The following is an 18,051-nucleotide window of genomic DNA, read 5'->3' as shown; positions in this document are numbered from 1 at the left end:
CCCCTGCAGTGGAAAATCTGCATACAACTTTTGGCTTCCCCCGAATTTAACTACTAATAGCCTGCTGTTGACCAGAAGCCTTACTGATGACGTAAACAGTTGATTAACACATATTTTGTATGTTACATGTATTAAGTACTGTATCCTTTTTTTAAAAAAAAAATTTAATGTTTATTTTTGAGAGAAAGAGAGAGAGAGAGAGAGAGAGAGAGAGAGAGAGACAGAATCCAAAGCAGGCTCCAGGCTCTGAACTTTCAGTCCAGAGCCTGACATGGGGCTCGAATCCACAAACTGTGAGATCACACATTGAGCCTAAGTCAGATGCTTAACCGACTGAGCCACCCAGGCGCTAAAGAAAAGAAAATATTAAGAAAATCATTTAAAAAGCAAATATAGGAGTGCCTGAGTGGCTTAGTCAGTTGAGCGTCTGACTCTTGATTTTGGCTGAGGTCATGACCTCATGGTTCAGTTCGTGAGTGGGGATTCTCTCTCCCTCTCTCTGCCCCTCCCCCAATCGCCCTCTCTAAAAATAAATAAATAAACTTAAAAAAATGTAAAGCAAATACATTTACAGTATTGTACTGTGTTTATTGAAATAAATCTGTGTGTAAGTGGACATGCAGTTCAAAACAATGTTGTTCAAGGGTCAGGTGTATTGTATGAGGTTTCATTTTATAGATGAAGAAACTGGAAGTACTAAAGGGTTAAATTACTTACCAAGGTCACATTGCAAGTAAGTGGCAAAGCCAAGAAGTGCTCCTAGATCTGAAGCCAAGGCCCATGACCTTCTTCCAGAGTACAGTGTCTTTTACTACATTGTGTCTAATTGATGCTTGCATGTAGCAAGTATTTTATTTGTAACTGATAGTAAGCATTTGAGGAGTTTAGGTCACTAAGAAAATAGTCTTCGTTTCATAAAATTGCTGGCTAAAATAGGAGAAAGCAGTCATCTTGAATAGATAGGGTTTTCTGTAAAACAAACAAAAAGGTTTTGTTCTTGGTTTTTTGTTTTTTTTTTTTAAATCTCTATTTCTTTCCATGTCTGGGAGGTGACCTTTCTGATGTTACACCGTGGGTAGAATTCATTTTGTAGGATGTGAGTGGGATTTGGGGAGTATGATGGGAATGACTGATGAATCCATACCCCATTCGTAAGTGGCTTGTCATGTTAAAAACAGTGCAGTCTGGTCTCACAGATGAATGGAGAAAACATAAACGATGGATATAGAAAAGTATCAGTTCAGATTAGGTTTAGCTGTGAGTGACAAAAAAGCCCCAAATGCCAGTGCCTCAAACAAGATGGAATTTTATTTCTCATGCATGTAAAAGAAGTGTGGAGGTCAGGAATATAAGGCAGTTTCAAAATGAAGATTTTTTTCGGTTTTGCTGCTCCATCATCCTCAGTACATAGCTTTCTTCCTCATCATCCAGGCTCGCTGCTTGAACACCTTCTATTACACTGTAATCCAGCTGGTAGGAAGAGGGAAGGACACATCTCCCTTCCTTTAAGGACACTTTCCAAAGCCACACATGACACGTTTGTTTAGATCTGTTTAGCCAGAATGTACTCACAGGTGCGTGAGTACACACACTTGGTTGCAAGGGAGGCTGGAAAATGTAGTGTCATCCTGGGGTGTGGGGGTGGGGAGATATTCTGTCAATGAGAAAGAGGGAGAGAACAGATACTGGGAGATAAGTAAAGTCTGTCACAGAAAGAATGAAAAGGAGATAACCGTGTAACAGAGAGAGATTGCCTGTGGTCCTCGGTTGGCGGATACCTTATACAGTAAAACCTTGGCTTGCGAGCATAATTCATTCTGGAAACATGCTTGTAATCCAAAGCACTTGTATATCAAAGTGAATTTCAAGAACCTTCCGCTCAGTTGTGATCGTGTGACATTTAGCGTCACGTACTTCTCGTATTGCAAGACATCGCTCATTTATCAAGTTAAAATTTATTAGAAATGTTTGCTCATCTTGCAAAACACTTGCAGAACAAGTTACTCGCAATCCAAGGTTTTACTGCATATGCCTTGGATGGGAATCCTGGAACGAACATACAAATGCAGGTCCTAACCTTTTGCTCCGGGTATCTGCCTTTGAATGAATGATAGAAATCTTTAGGAGCCTGTGTCTTTAAAAAAAAAAAAAAAAAAAAAAAAGCAAGGATGACAATTTTATCTTTTTTGGTAGCTCTTTTGAATACTGCTTCACTACAAATAAGACCTACCTACCTGAGGAATCACATCATTAATGAATCACTAGCTCAAAAGTTGCACTTACGTTCAGAAGCTCGAAATTTCCATTTGCAGGTCTGAGCTGCCCTGACATGGATACTGGGTCCATGAGGCCCATGGATTTGGAAGGTTTTGCAACCTTCTCTCATTAGCACATATACACTCAGGGTATCTTGTCATGGGTGAGAAGTAAATGTATGTATTGGGAAGAATGTTTAGGGACCTGGCTGCTTTTTGTTTTTGTTTTTGTTTTTCTTATGCTTTCTCCTGTCATAGTGCTCTTTCATTTCAAGGATTATTGAAATAATCCTAGCAACTATTTTTTGAATGCTAAACCCTTTGCATATGTTATTACCCTTAAACTTCAAAACAACTCTGAAAGGTAGGCTTTATTCATTCTCATTTTATAGACAGAAAAGCTCAGAGTCACATAACTAGTAAGGAGAGTTGCTGAAATTTGAACTTGGGTCCAGTGGACTCCAAAATCCATGCCCGTTATCACCATACCCCTTCATCTTAAAAAATGCAAGAAAGTGCAAGGACCCATTCAATGTTTCTTTTTGTATAATAGCCTAAGGAAAGCAGAGATGTGGGGGTCAGTTGTCCTGGTCCCTGGACTTGTATGGGGACTCCCTCAACCCTCTCCTTGGTTCTTTACTGAACCAGGGAACTATGGGAACTGCCACTGTTGTAGAGACAGAGGAGTAGACAGCTTAGAGCTCTCCAGGGGAGGGAGGTCAGTAGCAAAGAGCTGGGCTGGAGTCTTTCCCCAGTTTGTTGCTTTCCCAAGGTCTTGCTTATAGCACTCTGTGTGGGTTTTGTTTTTGTTTTTTTGCAGTTGCCTTCATCGTATAGCTGTCCCTACACATTTGTAGTTTCCAGATGACTGTCTGTATCTCTAGGGCTTTGGGTTTTTTCATCCTCAGGGCGGATGGGGGGTGGGCGTGAGGAGGAGAGAGGGAGGTAGGGAAGGAGTGGAGGGGAGGGAGGTGGTTACTGAAGGAGGAGCAGGGAAACTACTTTCTGTGTCATTGCAGCAAATTTCTCCTCAATCTTTACTGGTCCAAATAGGGTCCAAATAGGTCCAGATAGGGTCACATGTTTGTCCCTGACCCAATACGGGAAGCTGGGAGGTGGAATAATGCAAGTTAACTTTGAGCCGCAAATCCCACTGCCAGATTAACTTCCCCCAAGCACCTGGGCTTTGCACAAGAAGCTGAGGGTACCCAAATAAAAGTAAAGGTTGTATTTATAAAAGATTGGGACTAGGTTTTGGGAAAGCACTAGTATCTTTTGAACTCAGTCAGCCCCTGCCCGCACTCTACCAGCACCCCAGGACCCCAGACCCCAGAACTTGGGCTCTTCCCTTGACCGGTGACTTTTGGAAGGCTGCTGACCCCTAGTGTTTGAAGTAGAGCATTGGACAGGGAATCCAGAGATTTGGGTTAACCTTTGAAAGGATCACAGAATCACAAAATCTTGTGCCATCCCCTCACACAGTGAGGGTGTCAGCAAAATGAAACTTCTGGAAGCACTTTAATGAGCACAAAGCGCCAGCCACTGGCACACCGATGCTTAGCGAACTCTCGTGTGAGTAAATGAAGAACCCAAATGTTGCTCAGCTCTCCTGTTCCCTTCCCCAGCCACCGCTTTCACTTGTAAATATCAAATATATCAAATATATCAGCCTACTTGTGGTCACAAAACAACCACTACAAAGCAACGAATTATATTCGGAAGATGTGCATATGTGTATGAAAGCACGTTTTGTGATGTGAAATGCCACTACCTGGTAGGATAGCTGAGAAGGCTACTCGTTATGCAGGGCTTTTTATTTTAAGCAAATCAACAAGCACTGCTACCGTGAGGTCTGCTTGGAGCTGTGGGCAAAGCTGTGTTAGATGGGGTGCCCTTGGTCTGTGGCTTTGAGGGAACAGGATATTGCTTGCGTTCCATGTTTTGGGGTAGGTGTGGAGAGGAAAGGCAGGAAAATGGTCATTCGAATATTAGATGAATCTCAAGAAAATTGAATAATAGTATGGTCTTACTGTGCTTTGCTTTTAATTGACTTCCAATTCAAGTGTCACGCGGCGTTTCTCGGGATAAGAAAAATCTTGCACAAACCCAGGAGTGGAAATGAACCGCCACTGGCCGTGGAGGGCACCGAAGGACAGCTAGGATTTCTCAATCTGAGGTCTGGGAGAGAGTTCTGGGAAATGGTGGCAGCGGCAGCCGCAGCTGTAGAACTTCCGACAGCTGTTTGGTTTTGGCAGGCCAAGCTGCCACTCGCTGAAGAGAGCTGTGCAGCTTCCATCCAGGGCCCCTCCTGTCATGCAGCCTGTAAGATGCCTTCCAGGAGAGGAGTCACGCTCTCTCCCTCTCTTCCCCTTTTCACAGGGAGAAGGAAAACGGGCAGGTAAGCGCCATGGTGGTCAGATGGGTCATGGATGTGGAAAAAAATGAAACCACTGATGCAAAGTGATTAGACAAATCAGACTGTATCCCTGCATCCAAAAGTATCGTACCAGTTTTGCTGGCCTCCTCTCGTTTCTTAAGTAAAGGAAGTGCCATTTATTGTCAAGACTTACTGTTATTTTTGTTAAATCCTTTTTAAATGCATTTTTAAATCTTTATTTTAAGGGAGAGGGAGAGGAGGAGGGGCAGGGAGAGAAAGGAGAGACACAGGATCCCAAGCAGGCTCCGCACTGTCAGCGCAGAGTGCTGGCTAAGCTACCCAGGCTCCCGTATAATTGCTTTTTAAAACATTATTCAGACTTATGAACGTCTAAATGCTAAACAGACCGAAAAATAAAGACCAATTTGTAAGTAAGCCTATTTTAATGTTGCTTACAATAGAATACATAGTTCTCTTGATGGCTGCAGGTAGGTAAGGCCATCTGGCTGTATTCAGAGAACCACCACAGTAATGGTGTTTTCCTAACTGGTGAGTAGCCTTCAGTAATTGTCAAGAGTTACTTGTCTGAAAGTGCTGTCAAACCAGCAAGACTGCATTTATGCATCCATCGTTTTCAGGATTGTTGGTAACCTGGGCATATTTTCCCCAAATAACCTTGCCTCCTTGTGTCACAAGGCCCAACTCCCTCACGTTCACCTCAATGACAGTACCTTTGGTAATAACACCCAAAGACCTATATAGTGGGGATGAGGGATTCTTTTTTACACCAAGTATTGGCAGACAAAAGGTGGCTTTCAATTCAGGATGTGTTACGTGGGCCTTTTTGAAACGTAAGCCCATTGGCCTAATGAATCTTTCATATTTAGGTGGTTTTCGAGTAAAGCCATCTCCAACAAAGCAGACTTTAGTAACCATCCTCTTCCATGCTTTCTTTTTTCTCTTTCCTGTTCGAATAGCTTTTAATACTGCCGTTTCTCCCTGGGCACGAACTTTGGGCATAGGGACTTCCCATTTTCCTGCTTTCTCTTTTCATTTTTGTTTAATCATATTGGAAAGTACTTTAGCTCTGGACTGTCCCTCCCTGTCCAGTAGATATGCAGGTACTGCTCCTTGTGGAGTCTTTTCATTCTTTGGCTTGGTGTTTCTCTTTTCATGCATCTTGATAGTCTTTTTCATTTGTATTTTCTCAGCGTGGCGCTGTTTATGGTAAAGCTTACCAATCATCTTTTTTGCCTTCTTTGAACGTTCATGAGCCTCTCGACCTTCCTGCTTTCTCTTTTTCATATGGTAATCCAAACGATAGCCATACTGCTTCTGGCGTAACTCAATATATTCGTTTTGTGGCTTGGTGACGGCCGCAGAGCCACCGGGTGCAGCTGCCAGGGCGCAAAGACTTATCGTTATTAATACAATTTTGGTATTTTGTAGAGAATGACAATGGACACTAAATATTCTAGCTTTCAGTTGACACATTGCAGGTTTCCACTTTGCATTCATTCCTTTCTTTTAAGGTACATAGTATTACAGAAATACAGATTTTATTCAGTCGGTGTTTAACCAAGACTTAGAAGACTACTTAAGTTGCAGGCCAATCCCAATCAGCCAGTGTGAACAGTCCTGTGTTAAGCTGTATTGGTGCTTCAGGGAGAAAGTGATGGAAGGGACTCCATGTTGGTTTCATGAAACTGAGGTATGAATAATGGGCAAGTAATGGACGACCTGGTGTTCATGCCAGTAGACCCCCCCCCCCCGCACATCTGCTTTCACAAGCACTTGACACAGGTTCTACATTTTTTAAATGTGCCAAGTACATAAATTTGGTTGGTGTGTTTTTCTAAGTGCTCTCTGTGACTCTGTAAAAGGAGCATTAACCATTAGGAAGGTTACAACACTGGGTAGAAAAGTAAAAGTATTTTTTGAATTTTGGTCTCTACAGGTTAACTTTTAGCTTCAATGTGTTTTTGGTTTTGTTTTGTTTTTGCTCCCCCACCCCTACCACATTGGCATATGTGAGAGAGAGAGAGAGAGAGTGTGTGTGTGTGTGTGTGTGTTGAATAGATAATAACTAATTAGGAATTCTCTTGAGAAAAAGTCTCAGCCAGAGAAATATGGGGAAACCATGCTGGAGAACTCTGACACAGCTGTTTAATTTTGGCAAGGAAGAAAATTGGAGTTCTTCTTTGTTTGGGTATATGAGGCACCATTGTACCATGCTGCAGTGTGATTTGACCGGAGGGAAGCTAATGCATGGGCACGTGCTTTATACCTGCTGTCTTATTTGGTCCTCAAATAACCCTTTGAAGCAGGTGTTATTATTCTCCTTGTAGAGACAAGGAAGTTGAGACTTAGCTAAGTTACAAAATTTGCCCCAGGCATATTTTTTAAAGGATTTGACCAACTTTTGAATCCAGACATTTCTAAACTCAAAGACCCTGTTCTTTCTACTACACCAAATGGCCCAGTACCCAACTTATGTTGGGTTAAATAAGTCTTTTTTGTCTTTCAAATAAAAATGCAAGCAACATTGAACATTTATTCTGTTTAGTGTTTCTCAACAGAGTAACAGATAGTTTCTCTGGAGCCCTTATGTTTTCACTGAGAATTTGATGGCTTTTGTTTTCATTTTGATAAGAACCCATTAATAGTAAGCATATTCTGGATCACCTGGATTGTCACTTTATAACTGAGTACTACTCTATTATGTAAGCAATTCTGGTTCTATTTGTGTTTACATTGACACCAAGAAGTATTTCTCCACCTCAGAGATTGCTAGCTGCTCTACCAACATCCACTCTTTCTTACTTCCTTACTAACAGAACCCTGATTTGACTGCAGGTGGCAATATTCCTGTATTACCCAGACTCTCTTGAAGTTAAGAATGGCCATGTGACACATATCATTCTGGCCAGTGATATGTAAGAGAGTTACTGGGTGGGGCTTCCCAGAAAGATTCTTAAACATGGCTACTTAGAGGCTAATGCATTTTGCACTGTCTGTTCTTTCTCCTTTTCTAGGCTGGAAAGAGATTGAGTTATGACCACGAGGGCAGGAAAACATGCTAGGGATGGCTGCAAACGGAATGAGTCTGAGTCTCTGATGACTACAAAAAACCCCACAAAAAACAAACAAACAAACAAACAAAAAAAACCCCACAACATCATGACAGTGATGGATATGGCTATCTACACACTACTTATTATATGAGAACCATAAGCTGATATTCAAAATAGCTTTAGTGTGATGGGGTGCCTGGGTGGCTCAGTTGTTTAAGTGACTGACTCTTGATTTCGGTCAGGTCATGATCTCACAGTCTGTAAGTTCAAGCCCCACATCAGGCTCTGCACTGACAACATGGAGCCTGCTTGGGATTCTCTCTCTCTCCCTCTCTCTCTCTCTCTCTCTCTGCCCCCCCCCCCCCCACTCTCTCTCTCAAAAAATAAACTAAAAAAATTTTTTTTAAATAGCTTTAGTGCGATAATTTATATACCATGAAATTCACCTGTTTTAAGTGTATAATTCAATGATTTTTAGTAAATTTTCAAAGTTGTGCAAACATCGCCACTACTCAAATGTAGAAGAAGATCCTGCTTACCAAATCCCACTCCCAACCCTAGGCAACTATTCATCTGCTTTCTGTTCCTATAGATTTGCCTTTTCTGGACATTTCATATAAACAGAATCATACAATATGTAATTCTTTTGCATCTGGTTTCTTTCACTTAGCTTGCTGGTTTTCAGGTTCATGCATGTAGTAGCATGTATCAGTAGCTCTTATTGCTGAATCATATTCCATTATATAGCTATCCCACATTTTGTTTATCCATTCATCAGTTCATGGACATGTGGATTGTTTCTACTCCTTTGATATGAGTAAGGTTGCTATGAACACATACATGTCTTTGTGAGACATGTGTTTTCATTGATCTTGGGTGGATACTTAGGAGTGGAATTACAGGGTCATATGGTAAATTTATGTTTAGCTTTTTAAAAATTTATTTTTGAGAGAGAGGGAGTGAGAGAGAGAGAGCACATGCGAGTGGAGGTGGGACAGAGACAGAGAGAGAGAGAGAGAGAGAGAGAGAGAATCCCAAGTGGGGACTCCATCTCATGAATCATGAGATCATGACCTGAGCTGAAATCAAGAGTCAGACTCTTAACCAACTGAGCCATCCAGGCGCCCCTGTTTAACTTTTTTTAAAGAAACTGCCAAACTGTTTTTCAAAGTTGCTATACCACCTTACATTCTCACCAGCAATGTATGAGGGTTCCAGTTTTTCCATATTCTCACTAACAATTATTTTGTCTTTTTGATTATACCCATTCTGTTGGTCATGAAATGCGATCTTACTGTTGTTTTAACTTGCATTTCCCTAATGACTAATGATATTGAGCATCTTTTCATGTGCTTATTCATTTTTTAATGGGTTTGTCTCTTATTAGTTTATAAAGACATTTTTATATATTCTGGTTAGAAATCCTTTATCAGAAATACTATTAGCACATATTTTGTTCCAGACTGTGGTTTATATTTTCACTTTATTTTTGATAATTTTGAAACACCAAGGTTTTTTAATTTAAATGAAGTGTATTTTTCCCATGTTTTTTCTTTTATATATTATGCTTTTGGTGTTGTATTTAAAAACACTTTTCTGCGTCCTATATATTTCCACATAGACTTTAGGATCAGCTTATCAATTTCTACCAAAAGTCTACTGGAATTTTGATAGGAACTGTGTTGAATCTATAGGTCAGTTCGAGGATAATTGCCATCTTAATTATGCTGAGTGATGTAATCCATGAATATAGAATGTCTCTCCATTTTTTTAGGTCTTTAATTTCTCACAGCAATAATTTATAGTTTTCAGTGTATAAATCTCATACATCTTTTATTTCTTAGTTTCTGAAGTCACTGTTTTACGGACTTTTTTCTGCTAAATTGAAATCCTGATTCATGTTCTAATTGGCAAATAAAATAGAAAGTTAAAGGAATAGAAGTAGACTTAACATACATAAATAATATTTTCCTGTGAAGGGTAAATGATTCTTGGTGCATTATATAAATGATCAGTTTCACAGTGGAAAATGAATACAAGTGGTGAAGAAACCAAATAACTGCAGGGCACACAGAACATTGGCATATCCTGGGCACCTGGGTGCCTCAGTCAGTTGAGCATCCGACTCTTGATTTCTGCTCAGTTCATGATCTCATGGTTGGTGGGCTCAAGCCCTGTATTGGATTCTGTGCTGTCAGTGCAGAGCCTGGTTGGGATCCTCTGTCTCCCTCTCTCTCTGTCTCTCCACAGCTCTTGCTCGCTCTCTCTCAAAATAAATACACTAAAAAAAATCGGCATATCCAACCCAAATGAACCTTTGCCTTATAGTTAGTACCATATGTGTGAAAGCCAATAAAACAACATGATCTGTCACAATAACTCAGTATTTGTTCACTGTAATTAACTGGTTGTATATCATTTTTGTTTATATTTGTAAATTTATTTATGTATTATCAGCATAAAGAATTTATACCTAGTTTTACATTTATTGGCCCAATATTTTTCCCTTTAATGGATGTCTGGTATTCAACATGGGGAAACACTGATTTTAGTTTATTAGTTTACAGAGCACTTTCAGTTTACCATCTTATTATTCTCACAGCAACCCTGGAGCTTGGGCAAACTAAGGGTTTTCAGTATTCCCACATTATAAATGATGCAGATAAAACTCACAGACATAACTGATGTGCATAATTTTATACATCTCTAATGTGGCAGTTCTGGGATATAAACTTAGGAATTCAGGCTCCAAATCCCTAACCCTTTCTGCTACATGTATTAGTGATTCTTGATCACTTTCTTAAACCCTACTAAGGACACAAGGGAAATATAAAACTTTTGTGAGGCTTTGCAATCTATGTAGGGAGGTAAAACCCATGAAACGTGTTAAAAGTAAAGTTAGTGCAAGAGAGCCCACAGCCCAGACACCAAGTTCTTTTGGCATCTACAGAATGCAGAAAACTCAATGGACTTGAGTAACTGAGTAGGAGAACATGACCTGAACCATGTAGAGGGCACTATCAGGCAGCCCAGATCCATGGCCCCACCCTACCTGCCTTCAGAACTGGAGCACTCATTCCCCCCAGCTGCTTGGAATATTAACACTCAACAGTTCTCTTCCAGGAGCCTCTCTGGGGAATTGCCCACGGCCAAAGATAGCTGCCTTGCCCAAGGGCAGCCCATATCTAATGTCTGGTTGATGGTGGGGGGACTTAAAGGCTGACCCTTTCTTCTCAGCTTGGGTCAACTCTGAAGAGTCATCCCAGCCCCAGAGCTCCCTTACAGGATGAGCTAGGCTTTTCTGCAGCTGCATTAGCAGCCGGCTTCTCCTTCTGCCCTATATTACTGCCTCTAGTCCCTCCCAGCTGTAGATCCCCAGCGTGCTCCTTGATGAAGTTCCTCCTGGTGACCTCCATCTCAGTTGGCTTCCTGGGGAACCAGCCTGCACCAAATGATCTCTAAGGTTTCCAGGGAGTGGTAACAGCATGAACAAAGGCCTTAAGGCCAGAATTCTTGAGGCCATAGCAGAGCAGATGGAATAGTGTTTTATAGAAACTAGAAAACAGTGGCCAATGGTGGAAGACTTTGGAAAACAGGATGAGGTATCAGCCTTGATGGAGAAACACCGCAAAAGCCTTCACTGACCCAGTGAGAATATTGGAGCCGACCCAGACATTCCCTTGACACAGCAAATGTGTCACCTAATATCAACCCAGACCCTGAACATTTACTGCTCCATTCATCTGATTCTGTGAACTCTGTCCTGAAGCCAGAAAGGGAAAGTCTGAATTTAAGATCTCCCCTGCCAACTTTCTTTTTGTGTGATTTTAGAGCTTCTGTTGCTCATTGGGAAAATGGGTATGTTTTGAGGATTGAAATATTCCTAATTTCAGAGGCAGTTCATTGGTATCATGTGATAGAAGGCTTCCAGGGCCAATATAACTTTTGGTGATGCTAGGCTAAATTAGGTTAAATGTATGTCTTTACTGTAGGTTTTCTCAGTCTTTAATATATTGCTGTGCCTTGTGGTCTCAAGGAGGAGGATGGCAATGTAAATCATCTTACCTTAACTCATCAGGAAGACATTTCCCCACTCCTGACACCCTCCAGGGAGCATCTCCTAGGCTTGTGTCCTGCTGAAGCCATACTGAGAAACTCTGGCCCATCACATAGGCAGTTAGCAAATGTTAAATCAGATCGTATCAATTACCATGGTCTGCCCTGCCTTAACCTTCACCTAAGTTAGGAATCTCTCAGAAATATGTTAAGACTTCCCATTGACTTTGGTACTCAAGATCAATGTGGTCTTGCTTATTTAATTCAGCTAGGCATACTTCACTTTAAGGATATCTCCAAATCACGATGTATATCTTTTAATTTTATTTTTTTAATTTTATAATGCTTATTTATTTTTGAGAGAGAGAGACAGAATGTGAGTGGAGGAGGGGCAGAGAGAGAGAGAGACACAGTATCCAAAGTAGGATCCCGGCTCTGAGCTGTCAACACAGAGCCCAACACGGGGCTCGAACTCACAAACTGTGAGATCATGACCTGAGCCAAAGTCAGATGCTTAACTGACTGAGCCACCCAGTGCCCCACACGTGTATCTTTTAAAGAACAGTACTCTCTCAAGCCTTTAGACTGGAGAGAAACGTGGGTTTCCAATGCACGTACTCTCCATTGGATGGGTGGTGTCCACCCTGTTGTGCTGAAACATATGATGGCTGCCTTGCAGGGACAGAGCAATGTGTGGAGAAGGATGCTGAAGCTGTGTTTGGACTGTGTGAGCAAGTGTGTTCTGATAGATGAGTGATATCCTCCATTAACACAGCACTTGCTACCTTTATTTTAGGCTGTAGTTTAACTGATACATTCCTTTGCCTTTTGAAGACAGTGGGGGAATAAATAAATTGTAAACCATCCCCAATGCATGTTCAGAACTAACTCATTATTGTCATCTTCTTCTTTAGAGAAGTTGAGTCTATGCCAGTGTCCTTCATATCAGTTAATGGCAGTGGCCTCCGCCATCATATCCATGATATCCATGACTACTCAGTCACCAACTCTTCTAAAGATGCCTCAAATCAGCCTCCTCCCCATCACAGATGCCACTCCCATTCTCCAAATGCTACGAATTCTCACCCAACTGCTACAGCTTCTCTCTGGCCTTCTTTAAATCTCTCCTGCGATTTACCCACCTGTCTACCCATTCAGGTGGGTCTCCTTCTCAAACCTTTTAATGAATTCCTCAGGGTAAAGCCTAAACTCCTAAATTTGGCATGAGAGGCCTCCCAAATCTGTATCCTACTTATCTCTGGTATCATTCTTGCTATTTTCTTATGCTCTACCAAAACCACTCTGCTGAACTGCCTAATTCATGCTGTTCTTAGCTTCCATGCCTTTGCTGTATCTTCTGCCTGAAATGTTCACTCTGTCCTTTACCTGCCAGGTTAATGCCTACCCGTCACAGGAATTCAGCTCAGCCATCAACTACTCCAGAAAATCTTTCTTGACCCCTCCCTTTCCCAGACTTGCTTAGATGCCCTAACCAATTATATGTACTATGTCTAAATAATGTAAATATGCAATGTATAATTGTCTGTTTATGTGCCTGTCTGCACCTTGATAGTGGGGATATGTCTTATTTCATCTCTATATTCCTAGTACCTATTAACATGCCTGCTTTGTCTTAAGTACTCAATAAAAAATGTATGGACTAAGTGAAGGAAGTAAAAATCTGTCATGAATAAAATTATGCCAACAGCAGCCCATGGATATTGAGAACATAATCCATGCTCAGGTAAAGAATTTTCTTTATGGATTAAGAATGATTGCCATGCATGGCTGGTAGGGTCTGAAAAGGAAAAGCAGGCAACAGGGTGTCATCAGTAAAACCAGCACTGAGCAGATTCTGTTAGCCTTCAGTGTCATATAAAGCAACATGGACACTGAGTTACATCTTTCTTTCCCTGGAAACCAATCACTTTGAGATGTGCTTAGCTGGGTTTAAAGTAATTTCCCTCTTTTGTGTGTGGCCATTCTAGGTATTTGCCCATATCTGTACTTCTGTAGCTGTCTTTTTAAAAATGCCTATAATTTGGCTTATTTTCTTCATGGATTACAATAATTTTTTTAATGTTTATATTTGTTTTTGAGGCAGAGGCAGAGCATGAGGGGGAGAGGGCAGAGAGGGAGACACAGAATCGGAAGCAGGCTCCAGGCTCTGAGCTGTCAGCACGGAGCCCGACACAGGACTCGAACTTGTCAACTGAGAGATCATGACCTGAGTCAAAGTTGGACACTCAACCGACTGAACCATCCAGGTGCCCCCATGGATTACTATAAAAAGAACACCTTACTACTGATTAAATCAGATTTAAGTCAACCCAAGTGACCTATGGTGAATTACCAAGTAGATTAATACTTCTTCTCAACTAAGTGACGACAGAGGAAGAATTGAGTGTAAGTTGTCACCTCCTGGTTAAATTCTTCATTGTACTTTCATCGCTGTGTTTTCTGCCAGTCATAGCCTCTACGTCTTGGTTTTGAATGGCCTTGGGAATATGGTCTTCCAGACTCTTCAGTGCCCGCATTGTTTGGATTTTGTTTTTTTATACACATATACTTATAATGTGCTATAATCTAAGAACCCGAATTTAAAATAAACGTGCAGTCCCCTCTCACTCATCTGATGGTGAGACCTTCAGCAACTGAGGCCAAGTGAAACCTAGACAGATACCCTAAAGTCAGACAACGAAGTCAACAGTGATCAGCAAAAGTGTTTATAAAGTCCACGTATATTACACTCAAGTAGGACACGAGTGTGTGCAGAGGAGTAAGCTACCATTGTGTGGAAATTTCACTCATCCCCAAATGGTGCTAAATAAAGAAAGCTTTTTACACAAAGCAGTACCTGCAATGCTCCTATCACATGGCTCCCAGTCACAGTGCTGTGTCTAACACTAATGTGCTAGGGATAAAAAGAGTAGAAAAGCTGGAAGCAATAGCTGGGTATACTTCAGTAACGCTCTGAGATTCAAAACTCAAGTGGAAATGAGTGTATAATGGTGTAGCAAAGCTGATCCCTTGTAAACCTCCTGAACAACTTGCCATCAACTTTTCTCTGCTATCTCCTCTCCTAATCACCTCAGATTCATATCTGATTCCCCAGGAAGGGGCAGGATGGAGCTGTGGGCAGAGCACTGTCTGGGAGTCTGCAGGGCCTCTGCATGTAGGCCAGCCTAGGGTCCAGGAATCCCTGCCATGAGCTTCCTCAGTGCCAGAGGCTTTGCTCTCATGAGCTCATGCAGCCCACATAACCACACCAAGAGGAGGCACTGAGGCTTGGAGAAGCCAAGTTTCCGAGCCATGGTCACTGAGCAGGATCAGGTGTAACCTGCTTAGAGGCCCTGCCCTAGTCTGTGGAAATGTCATAAGTCCTTTCCCTTTCTGGAAAATTGTAATTTTGTTAAGGTAAAAAAAAAGTTCTATGTTTCAGGTTCTTAATTTTCAAATGAAAAAATCTAATTATGTGGTCCTTGCCCTCTGTCTTAGTTATCTATTGTTTTGTAACCATTTACTATAAAATTTAACAGCTTGAAACAACAAACATTTGTTATCTCACAGTTTCAGATGGTCAGGAATCTGGGAGCTGCTTAGCTGGGTGGTCCTGGCACAGAGTCTCTCCTGAGATCATGGTCAGAATGTTCATCGGGGCTGCCCTTCTCCGGAGACTTGAGTGGGTCCTCTTGCAAGTTGGCTCATGCACATGGATGGAGGCTGGCCTCCATTCCTCACCATGTGGCCCTTGCCAGTGGTTGCTTCAGTGTTCTTATAACAGAGTGGCTAACTTCCCCCAGTACAGGTGACTGAGGAGAAAGAATGGGAGAGAGAGAAAGCAGATGTGTCTTTTTAAACCTAGTGTCACTTCTGCTTTTCTTTTCTAAGTCCAGCCCTCACTCAGGGAGAAGGGAATTAGGTCCCACTTCATTAAGAGAAGAGCACCAAAGAATTTTGGACATATTTTAAAACCACCCCACTCTCGAGGCACCTGGGTGGCTCAGTCAGTTAAGCAGGCGACTCTTGATTTTGACTGAGGTCATGATCTCATGGTTCATGGGATTGAGCCCTGTGTCAGGCTCTGCACAGGGATTCTCTCTCTCTCCGTCTGTTTGCCCCTCCCATGTGCCCTCTAAATAAATAAATACATAAATACATAAATAAATAAACTTAAAAACTTAAAAAAAATAAGACCCCACTCTCTCTAACCCATATCCATACATCTTCTGAGGAAAACAAAACAAAACGGGAAAGGACCACCACTAAAGGTAAATTGCTTTGCTTTTTCTGTTTGACTGTCACTTGCATGTTCTTGCCACCCAGTGGCTTCAATTAAGAAAACATTTCCCCATCCCTGAACTGCTTCCTAAGGAAATGGTTATTTGCATAGCATACAAATCTTTACTTTTCCAAGGAATTTACAGGGACATATAATACAACTTGTCCTTTCGATTAAGCTCTGATTTGGACCAGGCACTATATCTGAGAATCTGCCTCCCACTGTTTATCATGTGGGCCAGTGGCCTAAGGTGGGGCCACCAGAAGGCTTAGTTCTCCCACAGATCCTCCCCCCCCCCCCCACTTTTCTCTCCTCCTGTCTCCCTAGATGAGGCCTGGGCCTCAGGGTGGGGATTAGCCTGCTGCCCGGGATTCCCAGCCTCAGGACCGACAGCAAAGGTCATTAGGTCCTGGGAGTCATCTCTCCCTGGGCCAGTTGATCTTAGTTGGGATCAGCCAGTTACTTCCAGGCTTGAATGAAAGTTCTACTAATTACTAGGGCCACCTGGCAACCTGGAGAACTCTGCTTGTTGGCCATTCCCAGCTGCCTGCCCAGACTGTGGGTGGATATTTTGTAAAAAGACTTCCATGGCTCCAGGAGGGCGGCCCTAAGGTTAATTCTATAGTTTAAAGTGACTTTCTTAGAAGAAGTGAGCAGAACCAGTTCTAGAATCAAGGTGTTTTTACCTTTCCCCCACCGCACCTACCTTAATCAGAATTAGTATTAGGAAGTTCTGCCACTTAAATCAGACACCAAGACTAACTAAACGCTTCAAATTATGATTTCTTCCTATGAGAGGAAATGATTAAAATTTCTAAAAATTACAATTATAGACAAGTTATGCTTAAAAATACATGTGTGTATATACATATTTCAAATGCGTTTATTAGTATGGAATATTTTAAAACCTTTAGCTTTCATTCTGCCTGAAATGAAGTGAATTTTACACTAAAGGGGTGGAGGTAGTTATTAAAACAAAGTAACTGAAACCTTAGGAAAATTAAGAATGAAAAAATATGTGCCTCTATTTGACCATTCATACCCACAAAATGTTTGTTGAGGTGACTGCTACAGTCAACTCTCTAAATGCTGGGGACAACTATAAATAAAACAAAGTCCCACTAGTATAGAGCTGATACGATACTGGGAGTTAAACAATAAACAAACAAGAACATATGTAGTATTTTAAATGTGGTATGTGCTAAAGACAAAGCAGAGGTGTGTGATCTCACACAAATCCCCAAAGTGTGGAGGCAGGGAGAGGCATCAAGTAAGAAGTATAACGTTAAACAGGATGGTCAAGGAAGACCTCAAAGCCAAGGCAACATTTGAGGAGCGATCTGGAGAACGTATGGTAGCAAGTCACAGGCTATCCAGGGCAAGACACAGGCTATCCAGGGCAAGAGAGTTCCAAGCAGAAGCAGAAAGTGCAAAGGCCCTGAGGCAAGAAGGTGCTGGGCCTGATCAAGGGCTAATGAAAGGGCTTTGTGGCAGGGACCAAATGAAGGGATGAACAGGTCCTGTGGGTGCCAGGAGGCAGATGATAGAAATCTCTGCAAGCTCTTAGCAGGGCTTTGGCTTCTACTGGGAATGAAATGAGGACTATGAGAAGGTTTTAAGCAAACCTGAGAAATTATATAATCAGATTATGGTTTAGAAGTATCCTGGATATTGTATTGAGTATTTACCAAGTTAAGAGAGGTTGGAAGGACAGAAGCAGAAAATCTGGGTAGAAGACCTTTGTAGTAATCCAAGTGAGAGATGATGGTTGTTCAGAATGGTGGCACTGGAGGTGATGAGTAGTGGGCAGATTCTGGATATATTTGAAGGTTCAGCCAAAGAAGATTTGCTGGTGGGCTGTAGGGTGTGAGACGCAGGGAAGAGTCAAGGATGACCCCAGATTTTAGGCCTGATTGACATAAAGCATGGAGCTGTCATTTACTGAAATGGGGAAGACTGTGAGTAAAGAGTTTGCAGGAGTCAGGTGTTGGGGAAATGGAAGTTTGT

At 41.7% G+C, this 18,051-nt stretch overlaps 2 protein-coding genes across 3 annotated transcripts in view; one reads left to right on the top strand and one right to left on the bottom strand.

Annotated features, from left to right (window-relative positions):
- The window catches only part of SCHIP1 (schwannomin interacting protein 1), a 122,654-nt gene that overhangs the window by 35,092 nt on the left and 69,511 nt on the right, over nucleotides 1-18,051 (top strand). The window lies entirely within an intron of this gene.
- LOC125921206 (ribosome biogenesis protein NSA2 homolog) lies at nucleotides 5,019-6,409 on the bottom strand. The gene has a single exon (XM_049628638.1). It carries the CDS (start codon nucleotides 6,148-6,150, stop codon nucleotides 5,683-5,685), a length of 468 nt encoding a protein of 155 aa, XP_049484595.1. The 5' UTR covers nucleotides 6,151-6,409; the 3' UTR covers nucleotides 5,019-5,682.

Source organism: Panthera uncia, chromosome C2 (genome assembly GCF_023721935.1).
Source record: "Panthera uncia isolate 11264 chromosome C2, Puncia_PCG_1.0, whole genome shotgun sequence".
NCBI lineage: Eukaryota > Metazoa > Chordata > Mammalia > Carnivora > Felidae > Panthera > Panthera uncia.
This window is presented reverse-complemented; position numbering and strand designations above follow the sequence as displayed.

What these genes read in the sequence shown, in the direction of transcription:
- LOC125921206 (XM_049628638.1), bottom strand. Translation starts at nt 6,150, where the DNA reads ATGAATGCAAAGTGGAAACCTGCAATGTGTCAACTGAAAGCTAGAATA.